This window comes from Molothrus aeneus, chromosome Z (assembly GCF_037042795.1).
Source record: "Molothrus aeneus isolate 106 chromosome Z, BPBGC_Maene_1.0, whole genome shotgun sequence".
Lineage (NCBI taxonomy): Eukaryota > Metazoa > Chordata > Aves > Passeriformes > Icteridae > Molothrus > Molothrus aeneus.
Genome location: NC_089680.1, coordinates 17,396,327 through 17,423,838, shown reverse-complemented (window position 1 = coordinate 17,423,838; position 27,512 = coordinate 17,396,327). Strand labels below are relative to the sequence as shown.

Genomic DNA, 27,512 nt, shown 5'->3' with positions numbered 1-27,512 from the left:
AAAATACACCCAAAAATAATTAAAGAAACCTGTGTGGAGTCCCAGTGATTATCAGGCTTGTGTGTGATGAAGAGGGAAGTATACTTTACCAGAAAACATGTCAGGTGGTTTGGTGTGGGTTTTCAAATAACATGCATACATGCTAGCCATATGCTTCATGAAAGATTACAACTTGCAGCTGAAGCATTCTTTTACAAAAAAATGTTTCAAAAAATTTAGGTTTTAATTTTTTTTTATGTCTTGGCATCTGTTAGATACAGATTTTTTTCCTAAAGCTAACAATTTTTCTTCTTTCACATTTAATTGCAAGGATGAGGAAGATTCTTTTGTGATGAAAGCTATTATTCATGCCATCAATGATGACAATGTTCCTGGATTACAGCACCTTCTGGGATCTCTGACAAATTACGATGTCAATCAACCCAACAAGGTATTGTGGGCCTGCTTTGAGGTGTGAGGTGTGTGTGGGGGACTAGCTACCACCCTGTTGAATAGAGCAGTGTGGTTGTAAAATAGAAATGTAACACCCGAAATTAAAAGGCAAGGGAATGGGAAAAAGTTCTGCCTTTTTTCTAGGAGAAATTTTCACATGTTTTATGTTCAGTCTTCTGAAGATTCATTAAAATGGAGCCCAAATGAGCCCAAATTTTTTTGCCTAGGCATTTCAAAAGTGTAACTCAAATCTATGGTCAGGAACTGACCATAGATTTGTGGTGTATCAAATATCTGCCTTCACTCTTGGTGGCACTTGCTGTTTCTTGTGGTCAATGAAGATGTCAGACTACTTAAGACTAACCAGACTGCTAAAACTGACTTTGCAAAGCATTGTTAGAAACAGAAGTTGCAAACTGCAGAAGTGGGATATGTGAACATGTTAGATGGTGGTGTTCACTTTCAGTAATGAAATTGCTTGTCCACTACAGTATTTCAATGCATCAGTAACATCTAGGAAAGTGAAATGGGAGTGCCCATTAAAACAAAAAATACAGTGATTTCTTAAATGGCTCAAGACAAGGTAATACTTTTTTGCATGGTTATAGTGACCTTCATTACAAAGTACTTTCAGAAATATGAAGAACAGTATAGAAGTAAAATGTTCTTTTACTGTGATAGATATTGAACCATTTAAGAAATCATTGGATTTTTTTTGTTTTTATGTGTGGTCCCATTTCACTTTCCTAGATGTTGCCTATGGCTTGTGTCTGAGGTGGTGTGGTGGCTGCAAAGAAATTGCAAGGGGGAATGTTCTTGCCAAACAAGGCTAATAGTAAGAGCTTAACATTGATATTCCTAATTTTAAAAGCATAAATGTGCTGTGTGATATATCATTAATTCATCTCAAAAATATGGAGAATTGCTGTGCAATAATTTTTTTGAAAAAGGGAATAAATTATTTCCATGCACTATTTCCTACAGACTTAATTTGAAGGTGGAAATCTGAAATGCTATTCAATGCATGCCTTCTATTCCACTATTTCCTTAATCCTTCAACAATTAACTATATCATTCTTGCTTGTATTTCATTGTTAGCATGGAACACCTCCACTACTGATTGCTGCTGGCTGTGGAAACATTCAGATGCTCCAGCTGCTTTTAAAGCGTGGATCTCGTATTGATGTTCAAGATAAGGTTGGGGTTCTGCTTTTCAATTGCTCTTTATAAGTTTTTTAGTACAGTTAGCAGGAGACAAGCAGTTCAGACCAAGTGGTATTGGAAATTAAAAACTCTGAGCTGTAGATCCTGTTTTCTGCCTTCCACAGTAAAAAAACCCCAAGTTTTTAGCAATGTCATTTGTTACTAATACATATCCTCTGATTTTCATCACTTTATTAGCTGAAATAATTTGAATGATACTAATCTTACAATGTAGTTCATGCTTACAAAACCACCTCAATTAGTTCAAATTAGTGATTTCCCTAAAACACAATGGTGAACTTTATTTAATATAGAATGATAATTTAATATTTTAGCCATGGGGAATATAGCAATTAAAATTCATATTTGATGGAGGATACAATAAGCTTTTTTCCCCAGTGTGCTGTAACAATTCATTTAAAGCAAGCTTGAAGAACTGTTTGCCTCTCCATCTGATAGATGGTAAAGCAAGCAGAAGAAAGGTTTTTATCTCATGACTGTTCTTTAGAAAGAACTCCCTAACAAGGGAGAAGAGGATTATCCTTGCAAACAGTTAGTAATCCTGTTAATCATCCTTGCATAGAGAGGTTTTTGTTGTCACTGTTGGTATGTAGTGTTGTTGAATCAATTTGAAATTTTTTTAAAAGTGAATGTGTTCAAATAAGCTTGAATAGCTTTTCAGTGTGTCTGTGTACACCTAAGTGCACATGTACCTCAGCTGAAAACCTAGAATTAGGATTTTAACTTGATTGATAACATCTGAAATGAACCTTTTTTGATAGGCTGGATCTAATGCAATCTATTGGGCTTCTCGACATGGACATGTAGAAACACTGAAATTTCTCAATGATAATGAATGTCCGCTGGATATTAAGGATAAGGTAAGAAAATAACTCCTTTTTTACACAGAGGGCCTTTTCAAAGGGAGAGATCTTTCAATTGAAATGGTTTTCAGCTGTGCCATAATTCCAAGAATTTAACTGGCTCTTTTAGTGTGGTTTTCTAAGTTGACTTATAGGGCCGTGATAACCAAGCTTTAAAGTAGCTGGATGTACTGATTATTTTTATGACAAATGTTAGCCAAGTGTGCATGTTAAATGTGGTGACTACATGGTGGGTAGGTGGGGAAGTACAAACCTAAATTAATTTTCACTTGAAGACTTGATTTCTCATTGGAACTCAGAGTGAAATCGTGATTTGGTTTTTCATTCCTTTTGATTGAAAATCACTTTTGTCTGACAAGTAAATTTGACTGTTATTAAGTTGAGTATGAGGAAGCCTAACAATTTATAGCTGATGAGCACTTACCTTGTCTTTGGCAGTGTTTTTTGAGCAACATATGCCCTAGAAACTAGTTGCTGTTAAATCTTTATACCATAGCAATGATTTTATATTAGCCAGAGCTCCAGTACAGAAGAAATTATACTCATGAAACACAGTTTACTTTGTTGAGGGAACTAATGCAAGGCAAGGTACATTAGGAAAATTGTTGTATGACTCCTGATAAGGCTACTACGAAAGAGGTTACTCTCTTAATAAAAATACAGTTTCTGTTTTATATAATTTCATAAAAGAAAGTGTTGCAAATAGTTAGACATAATGACCAAAATGCACCGGGGTATACAAATGTGTTAGGCCAGCTCCTTACCTTGAATAAACAGGGGAGGGGGGAGCATATGGAAATATTATGAATAGAAATGGGACATCTGTTTCAACACAATTGCACACACAGCTTCCTCCTCATATTGCTTAGAAATCCCATCGTGTCTGTGATCTGGAACAAATAAAGTGGAAAAATAAGTTCTGGGAAAAGAAAGCCTTGAAGAAATAACATTCCTGCCAGGTGGTGCTGTGTCTGTCACCTACAACCAGCTAGTAAGCTCTGCTGATGGAGCTGTGTGGCTGGGCAAGGGAGAGGGAGGAGTATCCTGTGCAGGATTCAGGGCATTCAGGCTGCACAGGGTGTGCAGGCAGTGTGAATCATGGTGTGACACAGGGAATTACACTGCCATGTTCTCCTGTAATTGCAGTCCGGGGAGACCGCACTCCATGTGGCAGCTCGGTATGGGCACGTGGATGTGGTTCAGTTTCTCTGTAGCATTGGATCCAATCCAAACTTTCAAGACAAGGTGAGTCATGAACACTGTCTGCATTTTTTTCAACAAATAAGGCTTTATATAAGTGGTCAAATTTCAAGTCTCACGTTTAGCCTCTGGCATGTTTGCAAACCCAAATTATGGAGGTTTTGGTAGCTCTTAATAAATAGATAAAGATTATGTGAAAAATGAGAGAACCAACAAGTGCTATAAAACACAGGTTCTCTCAAAAATGAAAGCTTCACAGAGAAACAACTCTGTGAACTCTTTGAGTTCAGCTAAAGATTTTTATTAATTTTTGCCTTGAATTCTGCTTGGTTTTAGCAGTCATAGGATTTTTCTACAGTGTCAAGGACTCATTTTTGAAAATGAGAGGAGGGTCTCTTTAGAGGTCTGAACTCTTGCAAGAAAACAAGGGAGAAAAGGCATAACAGAAAAAGAAAATCCATTTGACCCAGATTTGACTCTGTGTGTGTGAATTCCACAAGCCTCCCCAAGTGCTGCATCCTCTAGGACTTCCTTTTCATTGTTTAAGGAGCCCTAGGCTGAGGGAGGACAGAAAATGGTCTTTGTCTGTTTCTTCACACTCAGATTTTTACAGAAACCTTGAATACAGTCCAAGTCCTCTGCTATTATCATCCTCAATTGTCTCTTTTTTGATATTTGCCAGGTACAGAAAGGCTAACCCATTTCTTAGAATTTGATAGAGCTTTTAGTGGATTTTAATTCTCCGTGCTTTTTCAGTAGGCTGCTTTCAGTATATTTTTGTCAAACATTTGAGGTTTTTAATGGTGTTCCATGTAACTGCTCTGATGTACAATGAATTGAAGTTGAATGTTTTGAAGTTTCCTGGGTTCAAGCAAAAAGCAAATTAGTGCTTCTGTCAGCACTGGACTCCAAATGCAGACAGTTTCAAAGGCATGTTGTGATGTGTTCTCTAAAGGACTTGGGTTTTTAAGTATCTTCACTCCTAGAACATTGGGATGTGCTTTCTCAACATGATAAGCAGAGTGACCTGCCTCAGACTGCGGGTCTTGTGGGATTTGCATCTTCGTTCTGATCAATCTGTTGTAGACACTGGATTAGTCACAGCACACAGGATGTAGAAGTTGTTTGTGAACAAGGGTCTGTTTACAAGTGAGAGAACCAAGATAGTTAGCCTCAGGAGCAAGGATAGATTTAAACTAGTATTGCTGACAAGGTACCATGATCACTTGTATGTCAGCTGAAGTTATTCTTGGTTTTAGAATGTCAGCATTAGAAATTACAATATCTTTTCACAGGACTTACTTAGTAGACTGTCTTTTCTTTTTCATACTATCTTTTTGTATTTTTAAGCTGGGGAGTTGTTCTTCCTGAAGTTTGGTTCAGTACTGTTTTTTGATTTTCGCTGTTGATAGGAAGAAGAAACCCCACTGCACTGCGCTGCTTGGCATGGCTACTACTCTGTGGCCAAAGCACTCTGTGAAGCAGGGTGCAATGTGAACATTAAAAACAAAGAAGGGGAGACCCCACTCCTGACAGCATCTGCTAGGGGTTACCATGATATTGTGGAGTGCTTGGCAGAACACAGGGCTGACCTTCATGCAACAGACAAGGTCAGTTATGTCTGGAGATCACAGGGCTGTGTCTCTCAATTGTTTCATTTGAGTGCTGCAAGTCAGCATTGTTTCCACTATGTGAATTTTCATAGCAGCTCACACAGGGCCTGTTGATGGCTGAAGTAGTCTTTAGGGTTGTCCAGTGATCATTATTATTCCATGGTTGGGTTTTTGCTGATATATCATCTCCTTATCATTTATCACTTCATGAGTAACACTCTTTGAAAAATTACAGGAACATTAGGTTCTGTAATTGGCAACAAACTGTTAACTTCAGAGAAAAAGATGGATTTGCTGTTGGCCTTTGATTACTATGGGTTGGATAAATCATATCCATTTCCAATAAGAACTATTTAAAAATTTGACTGTATTTGTTTCAGAATCAATTTTTGTCTTTCATGATGTAATCCAAATAAATAAATTTGGAATTTATTTGCTTGTATTTTTGGTATGGCTGGCCTTTTAAGTACCTTTATTAGTAATGTTAATTAAATAGTTATTAAAGCAAGTTCAGCAGAAAATTTCTAAAGCTTCTAAAATAATTAAATTGTTTCTTCTGGTCTCTTTAAGTTGTTCCACATAGGGAAAGCTCTGTCTTTAAAGTTACTGATCAGAAGGCAGATTGCATGACTTTTGCATCACTAATTTCTCTCTAGTAAACACTGGAGTTTACAATATTCAGCTAGTTGTTACTACTGATCACTCTCCTCCCTCCAAGGAAAGCTGTTAGAAGAAAATGTGCATTTGTATTTCATCCATTCCACTGCAAAGACCAGTGGCCTAACAGAAATTTGCTTTCATCTCATGGCTTATTTATTCAGACAGATATGGTGCATCTCCCTGCCTCCACCTTCAAATTAAAAACCACTGTGATTCTTAAGGCAAGGAAATGCACCCTTTTACTTGAGATGGTTGTGAACTTTACTAAATGTTTTGATTTTTAGTATTATTAGATCTCACTTACTTGCTGTCTCTTTATTTCAGGATGGTCATATAGCCCTGCATCTTGCTGTAAGACGATGCCAAATAGAAGTAGTTAAAACTCTCATTAGTCAAGGATGTTTTGTAGATTTCCAAGACAGACATGGCAACACTCCCTTACATGTGGCCTGCAAAGATGGGAATGTGCCTATTGTGACGGCACTCTGTGAAGCAAATTGTAGTTTGGATGTCACTAATAAGGTAAATGGAATATGGATGCTGAACTACATTGTTTATTAGCTCACCTGTTGAATTAGATGACCTTTTCAAGTTCTCTGATATGAAAAAGTCTTTTCCTAGATTTTTCTGTCTCTGAAAGTGGCCAAATGCAAAGTATTAAATGACTCACCTCACAAATTTATCAAAATCCATTTCAGTTGAAGAGATCATTAAACATCAATAAAGAAAAAACCCAGGTGAATTATTATTGTTTTGCCAACCTTCTTCCTTAGCCATTTAGCTTTGTGTTATGCAGATTACATCTAGTGCAAAAGAACAGACAAAATGCATTGCAGCTGGCTTTGATTTCATATGTAACTCTGAGTTATACACAGAATTGAAGACTGGTATGTTTTCTGCTACAATATTGTAACTCTAAAAATGGTGATTGCAATGGTTATTGGTAGATTAATGCCAGCTAAAAATGCAAACAATCTGTAGTTGGTTCCAGATAAAATATTTCATTACATGTCCCTTAATTTCAAGTCCCTAGTGCCTTTTATGTTGCTTCTGTTGTGCTCATGCTGCAGTGTATGGGATGACTAAACATAATGCTTTGCAGTTTTATATTATGTCTTTTATCCTGGAGGTCTTTAAGGGAAAAGTGAGCTGTTTCAGGAAACTTTCTTTATATAGTTTGAATCGGTCAAAGTCAGCCACTGAACTCTGCTGACAGGCTGTGATGCTTATAGCTTGATATTTAGCTCTGAATGTCTTTCTCTGCCCTATTTAAATTTTATATGTGCTACAAAGTTTAAAAGTTACTTATAGGAATCTTAATGTTGCTATCTGCAATTTCTTTGATTCAGGTAGTTTAGCTTCTTTGTGTTTTTTCCTAGTTAACGCTTCTATTTATTACCAGAGCACTTATATTGTATTGACTAGATAAAAGCCAAAGAAAATTATTGGGTTTTTTGAGGACTGTCCATGCAATCACTTCTGGTTTCAACAATTAAACTCATCAGCTGTCTAATGAAAAAAGTTAAAACAATGAGCTCCCCTTCTCAGCTCAAATCTGATTTACTAGGCAATTAAATCCAGATTCACAGATAAGAGCACATTTTAGAGAAGTTGTGTTAATGGACCACGAGGCTGTTGTCCTGTTTGCTAATGGAGAGTGCTGAGCTAGGATCACCCCTGACATACTGTGGAAAAAATAATTAGCCCAAAAATGTTTAGTGGCTGTGAGATCATGGCTACAGAAGCTGTGGTTATAGTTATTCTGCTGTTATTCTTTTAAGAGTAATGTATTCTGGACAGATTTTTAAAGTGCCCTTTATTTGAAATGGGGAGTTTGAGTGTTATTAAATAGAGAATATTAATTTCTACTTCCCCTCTTCAGGAGCAAACCCTGTATTAACAGGGCATTAACAAAATGAACTTCTGTCCTTCGTCCAAACATTTGGCTTTGTCCTACATGTATGTAATACTGATTGAAGGCACTGTTTGTTTCTTTCAGAGATTCAGTACAGCAGACCATCACATGCCTTTAGAATCATAGAATCATAGAAGCATTTAGGCTGAAAAATAACTGTTAAATCAGAGTCTAACCATTAACCCAGCACTGCCAACCCAACCACTAAACTATGTCCCTAAGTCCCCACATCCATATTACTTAATGGTGACTCCACCTGAGCAGCCCATTCTGGTGCTTGACGACCCTTATAGTGAAGAAATTTTTCCTGATAGCCAATCTAAATATCCTCTGGCACAACTTGAGGCTATTTCCTGTACTCCTGTCACTTGTTTCATAGCACAAGAAAACCAACACCCACCTCACTACGCCCTGCTTTTAGGCTGTTGTAGAGAGCGACAAGGCCTCCCTCAAGCATCCTTTTCTCAAGGCTAAACAATGCCATCTACATCAGCAGCTCCTCACAGGACTTATGCTCCAGACCTTTCACCAGCTTCATTCCCCTTTTCCAGCCATGGCCCAGTGGTCTCAATGTCCTTCTTGTCATGAGGAGCCAAAAACTGAGTACAGGATTTGGGGTGTGGCCTGCCCAGTGCCGAACACAGGGGGACAATCACTGCTATGGTCTCACAGGACACACTGTAAAAGGATGCTACTTGAGTTGAGGTGTAGGGTCTGGAGGAACCTGAGCATATTTTCAGATAGCAGTTGTCAGAAAGCTGGCTTTGCTCTCCAATACTTCTTTCAGTAAATGTTATGAGTTTGTTGCTGATTGTAGACAGGAAGAACAGTATTGAAAGCATAAAAATCCAAAGAAATAGTAGGCTACCAGCAGAGAATAAATGATTGTTTTTGTAACAGTAGCTCTGGACATGCAAAACCAGAAGTGGGTGTCATGAGGACCTGTTGCCAGTGAAGAGACTCATGGAAAAAAGAAAAAATTGGATAAGCAATACTTTACAGCACTTTCCCTCTTCACTGAAAAAAATATATTATTTCATGCTGACTTCTTTCATTCATTCCTTTTACTTCTTTGGGTGAAAGGGGGAGATACTTAATCTTCAGTAGCTCTTGGGTTGAAGTAGAACCCAGAGTTTTGAAGGTTATGAAATTAGTGTTTAGTGGCTCATATTTAATTAAGTAAAAGGGCAATTAAATTTTCTGGAATTAAAAGACATTATCAAATATAGCCAAAAAAACCTCTAAAGGATTACTCCACAGTTGTGAGGGATTTAGCTAGAAAATTGTTTCCCTGTTTTTTAAATAGTCATCCAGCCTTTGTTTTTAATTGCACTTTTGGCAGTTGTGCTTAGGCTGCAATCACAAGTACTTTTTCTTGCAGTTTTTGCAAAACCCGTCCTGTGTATCAGTATGTATAATTGTATAATATGCCTGATTATTGCGCATAAAATTTGAAGTGAAGTTCTTTGACTAATGTAGTGACACTTCTTTCCTCATGTTAGTATGGAAGAACACCTTTACACCTGGCAGCAAACAATGGCATTCTTGATGTTGTCCGGTTCCTTTGCCTGACCGGTGCCAATGTAGAAGCATTAACCTCTGTAAGTATTGAGAGATGCTGTTCTTCTTTTATGCATGACAGTTGAAAGAGAACTCATGAAAGAGACAGGTGTAGGAAAAGGACATTGAAATTTTTTTAAAAAGGCCTGTTGTATGTTATTCAACATGAGTTTTCTTCTATCTTTGGGAATTGTTCTATCTCTTGTCTACTTGTTCCCTTCTTGCAACTGAATTTGGAACAGTACAGTTCCAACTGTATTAGTTGAACTAGATTATGGTGCAGTACAGCTACCACTTTGTCCTCCCCTAATAATTTCTTCATCTAAGAATTACTTGTATCATTGTGTTTTCTATAAGTTTTGAGTCACTTTCTATGAGTTTTGAGTACACTTAAGATGTATGCCATTTCACATTTGAGAAACATACAAATGCATTGTATGTATCTTAAATATTTTTCTTGCTTTAAGGGGGTTGCAAAGTTCTAGTTTTATGGTGGGAGATGTGTGGTTGCATGGATGAGGGAACTAGTGTGAGAGTATCCTTGTAAACGAAATCATTCATGTCAGATCAGCCAGCACCACTGCTTCCCATTTGTAACACAGAGGGCATTTGTCATTCTCAGTAGGGTGAGAAACATTCTCCTAATGATATATCCACAGCAGGAATGAAGTGTCCTTTGTCATATGCATGATAAATTATAGACATCATGCACACCACTACGTGTGTTTTGCACAAACTAATCATGTTTTGTACTCAGATGCAGCGGATAATTTTACATTGCTACTCACTGTAACCAGTGTACTCTGCTTAGAAATAACTACTGTTCCATATGAGAAATACATGTTGTCATTAGATTTTAGTTGAGTCCACATTTTTCAGAGTTCTTTTCCTAACAAATTTCTCCTGAGATGGCCGAAATGAAGGGGGAAAAAAGAAAACTTCTATATCATTTGCTATACCATTTGGTAGAAAATACTAATTTTTGTGGTTTTTTCCTCTAGATTTAGCACTGCAGTTTTTTCTTTTAAGCACAGATCTTATGTAGGAGGAGAATGCCAATAAACCTGGAATTGTGGCTTAACCAAGTTTAGGACATAATAATTACTTTTTGATAACTATTGGATTGTATATTGCCATGTCCCCTGTTAATAATAGTGAAATGTGCATGCAGTGGACTTGGTAGGATGCTCTACAGATTTCCTTTGTCATCTGTTTTTGTCTTTTTTGGTTGTTTGTTTGTTACATCCCATTGTGTATATGTATTTGCACTACTACGTAGTGTAGAGATGAGACAAAAATTAAAGGGTGATGGGGGAATTCTTGAACTGTCACACTTCATTTATGTCATGAGAGCTGTGTTGGTATAATCGCCTGTGTGGACACTGTTCTTCCATGGTAAAAGTACATTTTGTCTCTTCGGTTTAGGTTAGTTTGAAGGACATAACAAAATAAATAGTGCTGATACTAAATCTATCAGGAGCAGTACACTGAATATATGTAACCATCCATTATTCCAGCAGCATGGTGGCAGAGAAAAGGAAAAATGAAGAGACGACTAAAGGAGCTTTCATGTTGTAATTTTAATATTTCAGTTTTGCATTGGTTTGCTAGAAGGCTGTTAAACTGTTCTGAAAAGTTTATTAACAGCTCTTTCTGAGCCAGTGCAGTAGAATTAATGGCCTTTTTTTTTTTCTCTCAGTATGCTGTTCCTGAGGAGCTAAATTTTCCAACACCATTAAGTAACTGGGCTGTATTATGAATTCCTTGCCTTCTTCCTGGGTTAAAGCCCATTTTGGAACTAGTCTATTTTTTATTTGATTTCATGGATGGTATTAAGTGACCTTAGAAAATCTCCCCCTCCTGGAGTATACAACAATTTCAAATGTTTGAAAATTGCCCCAAAACATCTGTTGTGCTCATATGTTAACTGGCACCGTGTTGTTGGATTCTCCTCATGGAAGTTTCTAAACCAACTTCGAAATTGTCAATGATTAAAAGTTTTGGATACAGATGCTTGCAAATGTGATTTGAACTCAGGATCAGCTCTTTCAGGCTGTCTGATTTGCAATATAGGAAGCCAGTCAGCAATTGTAATGAAATTTACTAGTAGGCGCAAAATACACTTTCATGGGTCCTGTAACCAAGCCCTTTTTAAATGTCAGTTTTTCTTACCTATTGCTACACCATTGTGTAGAAACTCTGTACTTTTCAGGAAAGCTTGAATAGGAAAATAACTTGCTATTTTACTTGTGGATGTATTTTCTAATTCTTTTATCTGAGATAGTGAAATAAGCAAAGTACCCCTAAATTACCTCTTACCAAAATTTAAAACAATAGAATAGCATAAAATAACTGTAAGAATCAAATAGTGGGCAATTTTTCTTTTAGTCTTTTTAATATTAAACTGCTGATCTGTGAAACATAGGTAACTAAATGGCAAGACCAGAATACTGAAGGCAGCTTTGCTTCTCCTTTTAGACTTGCTGATGCAATTTAAACTGCATCCCTTACAAGTTTTCTTGCTTTCTGGAATCCTCCAGTGGCTGATATGCCACTGTCAGTCTTTATCCATTGGTAAACAAATATTCACCTGCTATTCATGTGAGTCAATATGCTGATGTGTCCCTTCTTTGTGACCTTTTAAATCTATTCAGTGGGCAATATCTAGAAATCACTATCATTCTCTAATTGCTGAGAAGAGAGATGGAATTCAGGGGGAGGAGTGTTGACTTTGCTCTCATATTTTGAATTCAAAGTATCTTGTTACAGTAGCATCCAAATGCCCATTTGTAAAAGAAAATGAAGGAGGAACTGCTGCTAATAATTTGTGTTTTAACAGGATGGGAAAACAGCAGAAGATCTTGCCAGAGCAGAGCAGCATGAACATGTAGCCGGTCTGCTTGCAAGACTTAAAAAGGTTGGGAATACATGAATTTTAAGTCAGGTTTTCATCAAAGCCGTTCTAAAAGCTGTTGCAAAATTCCTTGCTGCAATGCTGTATTTTTTTCTTTTTCCTTTTTATATTTTTAATTTGAAATTATGCCCTCAATTAAAGCAAATATGTACATACTCAAGCAGCTGACTGAGCAAGTATGCACCACTGATTTATATCTATCAGTGTCTGACAGTGCCTGGCAAAGCATCTAAGGTATTTAGTAGAAAATAAGCTATTAAGATTATCACATCCCCCAGGATGACTTATCTCCTTGCCATCACCATTTCACTTAGATAAAGGTTATGAAGAATGGGAGGTTTGTGTCCCTTACAAAAATACCAATACCATGTGAAAGAGTTGCATAAGTTCTCAATGTCATCTTTTAATTCTTCAGTTTCTGAATATCCAAATGTCTTGCTAACTAGAACAAAAAGATGATCTGGGCTTGTTGTAAGGCAGCATGTCTGACACATCTGATACACATTGATTAGTCAGATAGGCAGCATCACTCATGCTGGGAAGGTTCCAGAGCCTACTTGCCTGGAGATTGCAGGCAAGAGCCAGGCCAATTAAAATAATCCTGTTATAATTACAAAGATGAGTCTGTGATTGGAGAAACTGAAATAAATTACCATTTCTATTGCTAATAGAAGATGGTACACATAATGTATTGCCAAGGTAGAAGTAGAATCATGTCCTTTAGGCCTGCCAGCAAATCTATACTTCCTAGGAATATAAACTATATGTGTGTGAAGATGTAAGAAAGTGCAAAGTTCAGACTTCCTTTGCAACAACAGCTTTGGTAAAGTTGTCATAATAGGCTCCATTTTGCATTGTTACATCCCCACACCAAACTCTTATTTGTGTCTGCTTGCAGGCAGATAAATTAATGATTTATTCCTAATGTAAATATGCAAATAATACAAATTGATCTAGAACAAAGGAAGAAGGTCAGCTAGATCTCATTTGAAAGAAATATTAGTCAACTGTAACCCTCTTCTTGATTGTGGAACATAACATCACTGAAGGCCTGTCTCTATATATGGGGAAAATTACTAACTTACTAAAGAAATGTGTGCTGGTGAGGAAGGAACAAACTTGCATGCACTACTGTTTCTGTCCAATTTCTCAGCTCAGTTGCTGCATGCTTATCATTACGGGGGGCTCATCCTACATCTAAATTAGGTGCAAATGCAGAACAACAGAGCCTCTCTCTCAGCTCCAAATGGGGGAATGAAGAAAGGAAAGATTAATCTAGTTCCTTTGCCCTCACACTTTCCTGCTTCCTCCCTGTTTCCTTGAAATTCACCCAAACATGAGAAGCACTGAAAAAGTTGATGTAAAGAAAAGAAGAAATGCACATTGAGTTGTTGGATGGTTCAGGTGATAGCTGTCACAGCAAAATTCTTGAGTGCTGCATGTGTATTCCATAAGAACATATATATTGGTTAGCCTTCTGAGACTGGTGGGTTAGGAGAATGGGCACTGAAAGAGACTAGTTTTGACACCTTTGCCCTCTCCATTGGAGATCAAAATAATTCCATTCACTGGAAGCCTGAAGACATGGGATTTTCATGAAACGTCAAGGCAGCTCTTGAGAGTGAGCATTAAGCTCTCCTGTCTGCCTGTTCAGTAGCTGGCAGCTTGCATGATGAACCAGATGAACAGCAGTCTGGCAAGAAAGTGTATCTAAACCCCATGCTGAGTTTGTTGGGAGGCAGAAGTTCCCTGCCACACATTCTGATTTCTTCTTTGTGTTGAATTTTAGGATGCCTACCGGGGGATTTTTATCCAGCAGCTGAGGCACACACAGAATCCACAACCCCGGATCAAATTGAAGTTGTTTGGATATTCTGGCACTGGGAAAACCACTCTGGTGGAGTCCCTCAAATGCGGCCTGATACGAAGCTTTTTCCGAAGACGTAGGCCTAGGCTCTCCTCCACAAACTCAAGCAGATTTCCCCCATCACCTTTGTCTTCCAAACCTTCAGGTATGGTCTTGAGCCATAATGCTTGTATGAGAAAACAGTTTCCTCTTATTCTGAAAGCTCCTAAGAAGAAGCTGTTGGCTGCACTGCAGAAGACAGGACAGCCTAATCATGTAAGAAACAAAATGAAAAGGGAGAAGGGACTGACTTCTCTGTGCATAGGTTTGTACCTAAAGTAAGAGGAAGAGGACCAGCAAGTGTGAAGGATACATGAGTAGTTAAAGGGTTTTTTTTTTCTTACATGCTGCATAAGTGAACTTGTACAGCAGAGGACAGGACTTGTAAACACTGCTATTTATTTGTCACAAAAAGTCCTAGGCTGCAAACATCACTACTAGCTTCCTTTCTGCTGGAGGAACTTCAATAAACACTGCAAAATTGGAACAATTGCTGCATCTTTATGTGATTTTTAAGTAGTAACAGGTTTCAGAACTGCCTCTGATGCCTTGGAGTGTTTTTCCCTAAGATACAGGTTTGAATTAGATTACCAGTTAGTGGTGTCTAAAATCATCTTCAAACAAGCTGGAAATGGAAGTTTTCCAAACTGAAGTAAATGTTTACAAATACTAGGGAATAGATTGCTCATGTAGCACCAGCTGGCCTGTGCAAAGTGGGAAGAGCTAGAAGGTGTAGAGGAACTAGCTAGGTTTACACTTAAGCCTGTGCATAGTTTTTGAAGAACCCACAGGGGGACGGACAGTGGATAGACCACGTCCAGGTCCCTTTTCTAACACTGGGAGCCTACACAAGCAAGCTAAGCATGTTGAGGAGCTCAAGTTTAAATTGATGTTTAGAAGTGGTCTGTGTAAGTTTTAGATGAGGCCAGGGTTGCCTTAAAAAAAAAAAAAACCCTTTGGATAATACTTGCAGGTTTGGATTTTGTTCATGATTTTTAAGTAATATTAGAACACTGCTAGTAGTAGTTTTCATCTCTACTTTCTCTCTATTCACCTGAGGAAGATATAGGGCATTCACAAAGTGGCTTAACAAGGCAAGACCCATGCCACAGAGATTGTTACTTAACACAAGGGCCTCACACCTGTGACAACAGAAAAAAGAACTTGATTAAATTAATCAATCAAAAGTTCTTGATTTATTTATCTTAATTTACTGTGTCATACAAAGGGTGATAAATTGCTCAAGGAATATCAGTTCCTGGAGGCAGTACAGGAAGGTTTTTTTGTGTTGGTTGGTAACAGAACCAAAGAAGAGGTTTTATGTTGCTCACGCCATCATAAAATCAGAAAGACTGCCAGTCACACTGGCAAATCAATGTAAAAATAAAGGTGAATTTGAAGCCCTTCAAAAGAGCTTTCCTAGATATAAAGCCAGAAAGACATGCTGTTGTATACATACAAAGCTACTATGGAGTTATTTTAGTATTTGGAAGTTTGGGTTTTGCTTCTTTCAGTATACGTTCTTTTGGGATGTAAATCATTATATAGCATGTAAATTATATTCTACACTGAGTGACATAATCAGATAAATATTTAAATCAGCACAATTTGGTCTATACTTGGTGATATAACATTTGTTTGTTTATGTGTTTGTTTAAATTCTGTAAAAATAAGTGAATTCACTAAGTATTTATTTACAACAGCCGAAAGATTTAAAATATTGTCCTAGGAGGTCAAACATGGAAGTGTAGTTTGACAGCTAACTGGTAACCTCTTTCTATTGTAAAACCCAAATATTAGAAATTGCCAACTAGTGGAGGAAAGAAATCTTTATCCACTAGATGGTGCATGTCAGTTAAAAAGCCCTTTTGTTTCTCATTTGCACTCTGGGAAGCTGAATAAACAAGGAACTTAAAATTTGCTTATTAGTAAAATCATTTGGGTTAAGGGCCTGCTTTTCTCCTCCACCACCCCAGTGACACTTGTTACACTGTGATATTTTTTATCATTACTTACAGGAAGCAATAATATGAATATGGGACATTTCCATGCCAATAATAAGTCATGCAATGAAACTGTAGCTTTTAGCTAAAATAAATGAAATAAAAAAAATTAAAAGCATTCTATTTTGCAGCATAGAACTTAGGACATATTTTGCAACATAGAACTTAGGACATAGTTTGCAACATAGAACATAGGACATAAGTGCTTTATAGGATCATTCTAATATTCTCCTTTTAATAATTCAGAATAAGAATGTAGTTGTATACACCCACAGCTTCATAGACATCTCCTTTCTTTGAAGAGCACTTTGGGCTTTTTAAGCTGCTTTTATGGCTTGCATACTTGTTTTGAAGTGATCTTGTTGTGATTTTCACATGGTTTGTAATCTCATTTTCCTTTCCCTGACCCAGTTTCAGTAAGTATTACGAATCTTTATCCTGGCTGTGAAAATGTCAGTGTGAGAAGCCGCAGTATGATGTTTGAGCCAGGCCTGACCAAAGGGGTATTAGAAACTTTCGTGTCACCTGCCCATCACTCTCACTTCTCTTCTGATGACCAGTCCACCAAGGCCATTGACATCCAGAATGCCTGCTTGCATGGTAAGAAGAGCCCTGGGCTGGGATGCCTTAATGCTGTAAAGCAGTTAATGCCATTTAACTTGTTTTTTAAAAGAAAAATGGGGGGGAAAGTCTGACTTTGCATAGTAGTGACTGTGTTTGACAATCCAACACTGGTGGGATTTAATTTGTTTGAGAAAGTAAATCTGCCTGAAGTGCTGTAGCTGTTGTAATATACATTTCAATCACTCATGTCAGATCTTTACAGTATTACGTAGAAATACTGAAATACATTTCTGAGGTGAGTAAGTGGGAGAGTAGAAAAGAGGGATTTGGTATGACAGGAGCAGGTCAGCAATGTGGCTAATAGTATGAAGGCTTCTTCACCTATACTAGAGGTCATCTGTGGATTTTGTCAGATTTAGCCTGGTCCCATTTAGTCCTCACCATTTAAGTATATTCCCAGTATTACCAGCTATGCAAAGGACATACTGTTCTCACTTTGTATCAGGACTGGAGCATTTTTGGTAAGTCCTGGAGCTCATCAGTCATTGTGAGTGGAGCTTCTGATTTAATTTCTTTTTTTGCAATGAAACTAACTGCTCTGCACTTGAAGCCAGTTAGCAGTAAGAGGGGTCAATCACAGAAGGTGTCGTAAGTACACACATAGCTTTTGGCTCTGAGACCACACAAATTGTCTCCACCAGCCATATTAATTGTGATTTATATTGGTGGTCAGATCTCTTCTTCATAAGGAAAATGTTTTGAATGCTTTAGCAGCTGCAATTTTGAAGCTGAGTTAGTATTAATCAAGAGTTTACCTTGGAAACAGAAACCTGCTTATCAGTGTATAATAATGAATTCAGTGACAAAACTTTTATCCTAGATGCTGAAGACTTTGCCAAGTAGCTAAAACTTGTTCTTTGTGTAGGCTAATTTCTTCCTTCAGTATAATTTGAAGCCCAGTCAAATTCTGGGAAGGAAACCGAGTAGTGCCATGGACTGTCAGAAGGACTTTGTTTTCTTTCTCTGTTCTGTACTATACAGAATAAAGTGTACACACAGGTGAACTCTGAGTAGCTGTACTCATAACAACAGGCTGGAGTGTTCTGACTTCTCTCCTAGAAGTTTGAGGTGCCTCTTAATCACCATGTATTTAATTAGAAGCAGTACAGGTGAGGCAGATATCACCGTAATCAGATGGTGCATCTGGGAAGTGCAACATACTAACGCTTTTCTTACTCAAAGCTAGAGATGGCAAAAAGAAGCAGGGAGCTCTTGGAACCCTTAACATGGTGATTCTTCATCCCTGATTTACCAGCACAATGTGAATAGTCCAGTTCTGTAAAGCAAAGCAGCTTCTTTTTAGAATGTTCTTCAGTGGTTTTTGAAATCAGTGGTGGCATGTTAAAAAGAATAATTAAGAAAAATATTAAGCTTTTTTGAAGTGAACAGGGAAAAGAATGGGAGACGTTATTCTTGGTTTTCAAGACAATTACAAGATCTGCTGCTGTTGTTCAAGGCAAAACTCAATTTAATTGCATAAGACTGCATGCATTTAGCACAGGTACTTACATATGAAATCAGGCTAAATGCCCTAGAGAAGGAGTGTGAGAGAGGAACAGACTTTGAGGGCCCAACTGCTAAGCCTCTAAAACTGACTGAAACTTGTTCCCTTTGTCCATGATTGCATTTTCAGCCTTGCTTTCTCACATGCATACAGTTTATGTTTGTGACAGTTTAAATCAGATTAAATGTTTTGCTTGTATTTCGTGGCCAGAAGATATTTCATGCTTACTGATGATCTCTTCATATGTTTGTCTGTTTTTCAGGAGTTGGGGATTTCAGCATCTGGGAATTCTCTGGGAATCCTGTGTACTTCTGCTGTTATGATTATTTTGCTGCTAATGATCACACTGCTATTCACATAGTGCTTTTTAGCCTTGAGGAGCCTTATGAAATCCAGTTAAACCAAGTGACCTTTTGGCTCAATTTCCTGAAATCATTGGTCCCAGTTGAGGAGCCAATAGGTATGTTCTTGTTAATTAAGTATTAGAGATATCAAGCTTCTTGTATTTCTCTGCAACTCTGTACATCATCCGTGTTTCGTGTCTTCATCCCTATGTATGCAAACAAACTTGATATTAGGTTTCTTGGCAAAAGGGAATTTTAACCGTGGAAGAAGCCAGAAGCATTTCACACACCACTTAGCTCAATTTAAAATGTCATGAAGTACAGTGCAATATCTTGTGGCACTGGGATTTACATCTGTACATGGCAGATGAAGTTTTATGTCACATAAGCCATCAATAGTGTTTCAGAGGGCTGGAACCATTCAGAACCAAGTTTAGACACTTTGCTTAAATTCCTCTTATATCTAGCCCCAATAAACAATATTTTCAGCATAAATTAGTCTTGTCAGTGACAACAGGACAGAACAGTATTATGGAACAGTGTTATCCCTCAGTATGTGCAACTTTCATGTGTTTAACTAAAGTTCTGTTTGGACTTCAAATATGGTAACTTTTTGGTGCTGATGCAAAAAAATCAGTATTTCTTGTAAATTTCACATATGCTCCAATTTTGCACAGGTTTTAAGTAATTTTATTTGTTTTATATTCAGGCTTACTGCAAGTTACTTGGTGGGCAAACTTAAATTAACTTAAATAATATTTTTCTCAAAAGGTCTGGTAGTCCAGATGTATATACAGTAACTTATTTAAACATGTTTGTGTTTGTAGTTGATTACTGGTCTGCAGACTGTTACAGTCTCTTGGACTAAGCAACCTCTGTCATGTGTCTTGGTTCTGTCATCTGAAAGATTATTCCAGCCAGTGGATCTAACTCAGCACTAAAGGACATTTTTAGCAACGCTAGGGATTCACCAGACAAATGCGTTAAGTACTTAACATTGTGCAACGAGTTATTTTCTCTCTCTTTCTGTATGCATTATCTCAGCCAGACAATGAGCCAAGGCCAACCCTTGGTTTTCAGTTCAGGCATCTGCATTTTTTTATTTTCTGTTTTAGATAAAATCACAGTGCTAATAATATCAGCATTTGGATCTAACCAACAATAAATGACCTGTGAAAGTTAAAGCTCAGAAATTTGCAAAAAGGGTGACAAAGCTGCAAATACAGCTAATTTGCAACTGCTGAAAGCTTTTCACTGCTCCTCAGTCTCAGTTGATTTTTTTCTTCTTGCTTATCTGATTATCAGCATTATTTAGGTACTTCACTTAAATCTGTGTTTATAGTGATCAGCTCAGTCTGGGTACCCATCCATCTCTGTATTGTTACAAATCTCTCAAGTAATATCTAGTAACTGATGTGTGCAGAAAAGTTAAAACTCTTGGAATTACTTTTCAGTTATTTTGTCTAAGTCCTTAGCTGCCAATTAAAAAGAAAAACAAAAAGAAGATAATTACAAAATACTTGCCTGGACGTGTTATGCAGAGATTTGGGGAAATGGGGCTTTTTATGATTTATTCAAGATTTTGTAGCTCTTAGTTGATGAGAACTGAGCAGTGATGTAAGCATGTGACCTTTTTTAAGGCTAAAAGAGGATGATAGGGTGTACTGTCTCTTCTAAAAATTGTTTAATGATGTCTTCTATTTTTTGGAATACGAGTTTGAGAAAAGAGTGAAAACTCTGTGTTCTGTACTGTCGCTTCATTCATGCCATTTGTATCTTTCTTTCTCATTCTTTTTCATGGCTTCTGCCAGGCTTTCCTACTTAACTCTCACCTAAGTGAGAGGTCATTGTTTGTGTAAGTACTGCAAAATAGCATTCATATCAACATATGAATGTTGTAAACATTTTGTGTTCTTACAATCTTCTATTCTGCACCTGTAATATTAAGGACTATGCAAAGATTATGCAAAAATCCTTTCATGAAGCTGCTATTTCTAATTTTTTCCCCTCATGCTGTCATAGTTTGTAGTTAGTAGCTATATCATTAGTGCTTCTGATTACTGTTTTTGTTAAACCAATAAAGTAACCCAATATTAATGTATCTGATGTTATTCAAATTGTCTAGCTATTAAAATTGGGCCTTATACAGTCCTATAAGCAGATAATGTATAACACACAGTCCTATAAGCAGATAATTGCCAGAGCATCAACAGTTACACTGTTAACGGCTGTGCTTAGAGTTGGTAAATAACTACAAAAGTGGTTGGTATGAAGAAGGTAAAATGTATTTCTGCTTTTCTGGGTCAGTATCAGCCATCTCCGTAGGCATGCCTTGTAGTGAGGGAGTCCTCTTGTTTCTCTTCTAGCATTTGGTGGAAAGCTGAAAAGTCCCCTGCGTGTTGTTTTGGTTGCCACGCATGCTGACATAGTGAATCTGCCTCGGCCTGTCGGGGGAGAGTTCTGGTATGACAAAGACATCTCTTTGTTGAAAGAAATCAGGAACAGGTAAGTGGAAAGTATACTTATACATGGTGTTTAAACATGCTAATTGGAAAGAAAAATACTAAAATGCATTGGAATAGGTAAAAGGTTTTTACATGGCTTATATGATATGATGATATTTTGAATATGTTTAGGAAGCATATGTTGTGCTAAAATTGAAACATTTACTAATATTACAGTGAGTAAGCTGCCCTGAGTGAGCTAAAATGAGCCAAGTGGTGTCAAAATTAATTGTGGTGTAGGCAGTGTCACCCTGTAAACACTGGGCTACATCCAAAGACCCATTCCCAACTTTCTGTCTAACATCTTGGTTCTCAGGTTTTGCACCGATCTCAGAAAAGTAGGCCATTTGCAGCTAAAAACTTTGGATGCAAAAGAGGAAAATTTACCAGAGAACTACCCTTACCTGTTTACTGATTTAGGACACCTATGAAAAAAACTTAGATGAGGCCTTACTCCCCACACTTTGCAAAAAGCTGGACATTGTGGAGTCACACGGGTGACAAGGTCAGCCAAGAAGTACACAGAAGTTAATGAAACTTCTAGAATTCCTCAGCAAATGTCTGGAGCACATGCTAATGGTAGATGGAAATGAGGAATTTTCCATAAACATACTATTGTTTAAAGCAACTATACCTTATATTCAGAGTGAGCATGTAAGCAGGAAACACTGGGTATGAGAAATCATCCGTACCTGCAAGTATGGACACTTGTCTGGGCTGTACAAGAAACAGATGAAGGAATTCCAGCCAATAGCCAATAGTTGGCGGGGAGGCAGTATTTTAATAAGTTGAAATAAACCAATAGAAAAAAACCTGTGTGTCATCTTTGGTGCTGGAGTCCTTTTAAATGCAAATCTCTCCAGAGCTAGGCAAACAGGCTTGTGTGGTTGGAAACTCAAAAGGAGGTGGAAAGAGAGCAGTCAACATCAATGACTACTGAACTATTTAAAGTGAGAAGAGAGCAAGCAACAGACATTAAGACCTTAAAATAAATAAATTCCTGTAGTCTCTTCTCTAGTAAAATGTTTTGGTTTGTAATTACAGTTCATGTGATGCAATTACAAATTTCTTACACATTTTCAATCTTCATCCTGAGAGAAAACAGTTTACTCTCAATACCTCTGCCTATTTTCAAGAAAATGACACAGTAACTATAGTGTCTGTGCTTATAAAATATCTCAGTATAATCATTACTTAAACTTCATCATTCCAACTCTAGTATAATTTAAGACCAAACTACAATTGTATTAAGAAATAAACTGGATTTGGGGCTAAGTTAATAATAATTTTTTTTTTTTTTTAGATTTGGAAATGATTTGCAAATTTCAGAAAAGTTATTTGTCCTGGATGCTGGAGCATCTGGGTCTAAAGATATGAAGCTTCTCCGAAATCACTTGCAAGAAATAAGAAGCCAGATAATTTCTGTAAGTACTGTCTAATAGTCTGGGTTGGATGAGCCAAAATGTGAACGTCTTGTGTAATGATCTACTGTAAATTTCAAACTTAGAATAATGAAGCATTCAAAAACCACTGTTGTTCCAGTGTTCTAACAGCATGCTTGACAGGTCTTGTGATAAACAAAGCCTTGACATCAAAGATTCAGTCAGCATTTTGAAAATAGTAGCTGTTCAAAGCAGATGACCAAAATACTCTCTGTTGAAAGGAAACAATTTGAGATATCAGTTCAGAGTCATAATTTTGTTTTTTGATTGGCAGTGACTGGATTCCAGCATTGGTCCCCCCTTTTTGTTGGTTTTTTTTTTTTTTTTTTTTTTTTTTACTCAGCAAAGTATTATAGAGAAACAGAAATCTATTATAAATATATTTCTGGAAAACAGGTTTTTTCACTTAAAAACTCACCAGAGTAGAACAGTTTTCTCAACTGTTAGAAAGATAATTCCAAATATGGATATGTAAACTGAATAGGTATTAATTTTTGACTGCATTTTTAATTCAAGTCAAATCAAGCATTCACCAAGTCAAATTTTTTGTAGCCTGTGCTAAATGGATTAATATCATGTTACACACCAACAAGATTTTCTGTAGCTACTTTTGAAATGTATTTTTTGTAATTGATTAAAAGTAGATGTAATACAGAGTTAATTCTGTGGGTTGAGGAAAATATTTAGATTCATGCAAAATTCAGCCTGTTTTACATTTCTGATTTTGTCTCTTGATTTTGTAAGCTTTTCTTCTCTAAGAAAGCTTTGTTATAGCTATAGTCACTAGCTTGAAATCTGAAGAGTTTTACTGCATAAGAAGTGGAGGCTGTGGCTTGAGGATAGCAAGAAGGCATCAGTGAAGACTAAGGCAATCAATACATCAGTACCATTTTTGCTTCTTATTTAGCACCCTGGTGTCTCACCTTTTGAAGTAAATTGGTCCTGTAAAGATATTGATGAGTACAGATTCTAAATAAATTCTCATCATTTCAGAAATAAGCATTAACTTACAGATGCATGATGGCAACTCATGGTGATATTTGGAAAATTTCCTTATTTCAGTGAAAAACTAGTTTCTGCAATTCATTTTTTTAAGAAAAGGTAGATAGATCTTATGGTAAGTTAATGCCAGGTGAAAGAGTAAGGGTCCAGCACAAACGGAGCTCTTTAAGTCTGAATATTCATTATAAATGCATTAGACCTCAATATAAAAAAAATAGCACCCCTATTCTCAAGTGGATGTTTTCTGTGCTTTTCTAAGACTTGCCCACCTATGACTCACCTATGTGAAAAAATAATCTCCACACTGCCTTCCTGGAGAAAAATTAATGGGCCCAACCAGCTGATGTCCTTGCAGCAGTTTGTGTATGATGTACAGGAACATCTTAATCCCTTAGCCAGTGAAAATGACCTACGGCATATTGCACAGCAGTTGCATAGCATAGGAGAAGTAAGTATTTTTATCTAAATTCCATTTCTTTATTTACTGTTCTGGTAGAATATTTCTGTAGGAGTTTAAGCAAATGTCTAAAGTTGTTTGTTTTTTTCTCTTACTCTTAAGACATCATAAGAACTAGAGAACGCTTTCTGTTATCATTATGTCTTGTGGTTCTATTTTGTTACCATAATCTCTTTGAGACAGGAAGAATTACAGTTTATTGTTATAGTTATTTAAAATACCCAGAAAGGATCACTATGTTATCACCTTCAATGAAGTGTTCACTGCTATTTGTGTCCACTAGAAACTGATAACACCTTTGCATAAACAGCTTGCAGGGCATGACTAGGCTTTCCAGCTGTTGGGCTCTAATCATCTCATTACTAGTGGGAAATAACAAGATCTGGTTTTTGTTCTGAGTACTTGCCATATATTTAAATGCACTGTTGTTTTTTTTTTCCTGTGAGCAGTTTTAATCAAATTGTCGGGTCAGTCTGTTAGGAAGGTGAGAATGTGGGCTATCATCTTGTACCTCACAAGATGTAAACAGTAACTTTCATATTTATAAACAGATTAACATTATGCAGAGCGAAACTGTCCAAGATGTTGTGCTTCTGGATCCTCGCTGGCTCTGTTCTAATGTCCTTGGAAAAATCCTGTCAGTGGAGAACCCAAAAGCTCTCCACCATTATAGAGGTCGGTACACCATAGAGGACATCCAGCGTCTGGTGGCAGATAGTGACGTGGAAGAGCTGATACAGATTTTGGATGCCATGGATATTTGTGCAAGGGACCTTAGCAGTGGAGCAATGGTGGATATTCCTGCTCTCATAAAGACTGACAATCTTCACAGGTCTTGGACAGATGAGGAGGATGAAGTGCTGATTTATGGTGGTGTTAGAATAGTTCCTGTGGAACATCTTACCCCATTTCCTTGTGGAATTTTTCATAAAGTTCAGGTGAATCTCTGCAGGTGGATTCATCAGCAGAGCACAGAGGGAGATGCTGATATACGTCTGTGGGTAAATGGATCAAAGATTATGAATCGTGGAGCTGAGCTTTTAGTGCTGCTGGTCAACCATGGGCAGGGTATAGAGGTTCAAGTTAGAGGACTGGAAACAGAGAAGATCAAGTGCTGTTTACTTCTGGATTCTGTGTGCAGCACCATTGATAACTTAATAGCAACAACCTTACCAGGTCTTCTGACTGGGAAATATTACCTTAGTCCTCAGCAGCTGAGGGAACATCATGAACCAGTAATGGTCTACCAGCCTAGAGACTTTTTCCGTGCACAGAGTCAAAAGGAGACATCATTAACTAACACTATGGGGGGATATAAAGAGAGCTTTAGCAGTATACTGTGTTTTGGGTGTCTTGATGTTTACTCCCAGGGAAGCCTAGGAATGGATATTCATGTTTCTGATCTCAATCTACTTACCAGGAGAAAACTAAGTCGACTTTTGGATCCACCTGATCCAATGGGCAAAGATTGGTGCCTTCTTGCCATGAACCTGGGCCTCCCTGATCTTGTTGCAAAGTACAATACAAATAATGGAACACAAAATTACTTTCTTTCAAGCCCAGTTCATGCCCTTCTGCAGGAATGGAGTAATGCACCTGACAGTACTGTAGGGACACTAATGTCTAAGCTGAGGGAATTAGGCCGCAGAGATGCAGCAGATTTCTTACTGAAGGCATCTTCTGTATTCAAAATTAATTTAGATGCTAATGGTCAAGAGGCTTATGCCTCCAGTTGCAACAGTGGCACATCTTATAACTCAATTAGTTCTGTAGTGTCACGGTAAGAGGAGGTGTTTTGCATGAATATCCTTTCAAAGCGCAGAAAGGATAAAAGATACAATATAAAAGTTACAGTGCATACTAATTTATGAGCTTTTGCATCAGAGGATCCTTCTCTGGCACCACCTTTTTTTGTGTGTAAACTTTCTACTCCTTACTGTGAGTTGTTGCTCTTTATTAAAAAGACTGGTGTACTTCTGGTGGTTTAGAACTATTTCTGATTGAGAATGTGCTGCTTAATACTGCAATTTCAACTGGAAAGTCTTAACTTTTAGATTACGTACTGCAACTGTTTTATATAATTCTCCCCATTAAAAGGTAGGGGGAGAGGAATAGCACATAGTACCTTATGTGTCTCTTTCTTACATTCTTTTTTTTTTCCTTTTCACTGTGTCCTCTGCTTAATTCTTTTTATATTTGTAATGAGAGAATTCCACCATTTGTGGTCAATCTGACCAAACTTAAGTGCATCGTTTTTAGCTGAAAAAGTGAGTGCCTTTTGCAGGAGGGAGGGTGCAGTTGATTTGAATGACCCTGCTGGAGTTACGAGAACATGCTACCTCTGTTTCACTTAAATTGTCTGCATGCTTATCATTGCAAGTGGTGCTTGCCTATTATTTTTTCCTGCACTTCTAAGTCATTGGTGATGACTCACGCAGAGCATTCTTGTGCCAGTACTATAGGCATAGGTGTGATACCTAATCAACTTCAATTACAGTCAAATCATAATGTGAAAATCTCTTAAACTTGCCAATTATCATGCTTTGTTATTTCCATGCACCTCAGGTAAAAGTTCATATCATTACAATAGAGTTCAAAAAATACAAGTGTTGGATACTGCAGAATAATATTGTCTAGTTGTCAGTTGTAATTTGTGTATAACAAAGGTTTTCTACTATTAGATCCTGCATTACTTACTTCCTGTACTTGAAAACTTTGATGGGGATAAAAAAAAAAGGAAGCAAGGTTTCTTGCAGTGATAACTTTTAAATTGATATGAGGGAATATGACCCATTCTCTGTTCTAAAAAGCATGTAATTTTCATGGTGCGATATGTGTTTGTTTATATATATTGTATGTATATATATTAAGACTATTTTTTCCTTAATCTTACATTGTAGTAAATTTTAAAGGATTTTTCTACAAATAAACTGTTGCTTGTTGCATCCTTGTTGATCATATTCTGTTGCTGAAGGGTATCAAAACTTCTTTTCTTTACAGTCAGAATTGAGGAGAGGCAATGCCTGCCTTCTGAAGTTCTTAGAACCTTCTGTTTGAGTTCAGGGGAATTTCTTAGTATGCTGCAGGAGTATTTATGGGTTTTTTTAATTGCAGAGGTGGTCCCTGTACAGCAGAAGAATCTGCGTTCATTTTAACAAATGGCAAGCCAAAGCAGTTTGCTACATATCTTTTCCTTTGTGGTTTTTCATAATGGAAACCAAAACAGCAAATGTGAGTCTGTCATCAGGAATTCTCCAGATAATGCTGTGCTGCAGAGAGAGAGAGGACACTGCATTAGAATTTGTGCTGCAATAATTGTCCTTTACATTAAATATCCCCTCATCA

At 37.2% G+C, this 27,512-nt stretch overlaps 1 protein-coding gene across 1 annotated transcript in view; it reads left to right on the top strand.

Moving 5' to 3' along the window:
* The window catches only part of DAPK1 (death associated protein kinase 1), an 83,287-nt gene extending 56,175 nt beyond the window's left edge, over window positions 1-27,112 (top strand). The window contains exons 11-25 of the mRNA XM_066568850.1: window positions 311-430; window positions 1,531-1,629; window positions 2,418-2,516; window positions 3,666-3,764; window positions 5,132-5,329; window positions 6,317-6,514; window positions 9,410-9,508; window positions 12,307-12,384; window positions 14,171-14,393; window positions 16,702-16,890; window positions 18,681-18,878; window positions 21,129-21,267; window positions 22,570-22,690; window positions 23,970-24,158; window positions 24,719-27,112. Coding sequence (XP_066424947.1) covers window positions 311-430; window positions 1,531-1,629; window positions 2,418-2,516; window positions 3,666-3,764; window positions 5,132-5,329; window positions 6,317-6,514; window positions 9,410-9,508; window positions 12,307-12,384; window positions 14,171-14,393; window positions 16,702-16,890; window positions 18,681-18,878; window positions 21,129-21,267; window positions 22,570-22,690; window positions 23,970-24,158; window positions 24,719-25,951 — 3,282 coding nt within the window. The 3' untranslated portion in view covers window positions 25,952-27,112. The remainder of the gene's footprint in view (window positions 1-310; window positions 431-1,530; window positions 1,630-2,417; window positions 2,517-3,665; window positions 3,765-5,131; window positions 5,330-6,316; window positions 6,515-9,409; window positions 9,509-12,306; window positions 12,385-14,170; window positions 14,394-16,701; window positions 16,891-18,680; window positions 18,879-21,128; window positions 21,268-22,569; window positions 22,691-23,969; window positions 24,159-24,718) is intronic.
* Window positions 27,113-27,512: the final 400 nt, after the last annotated feature.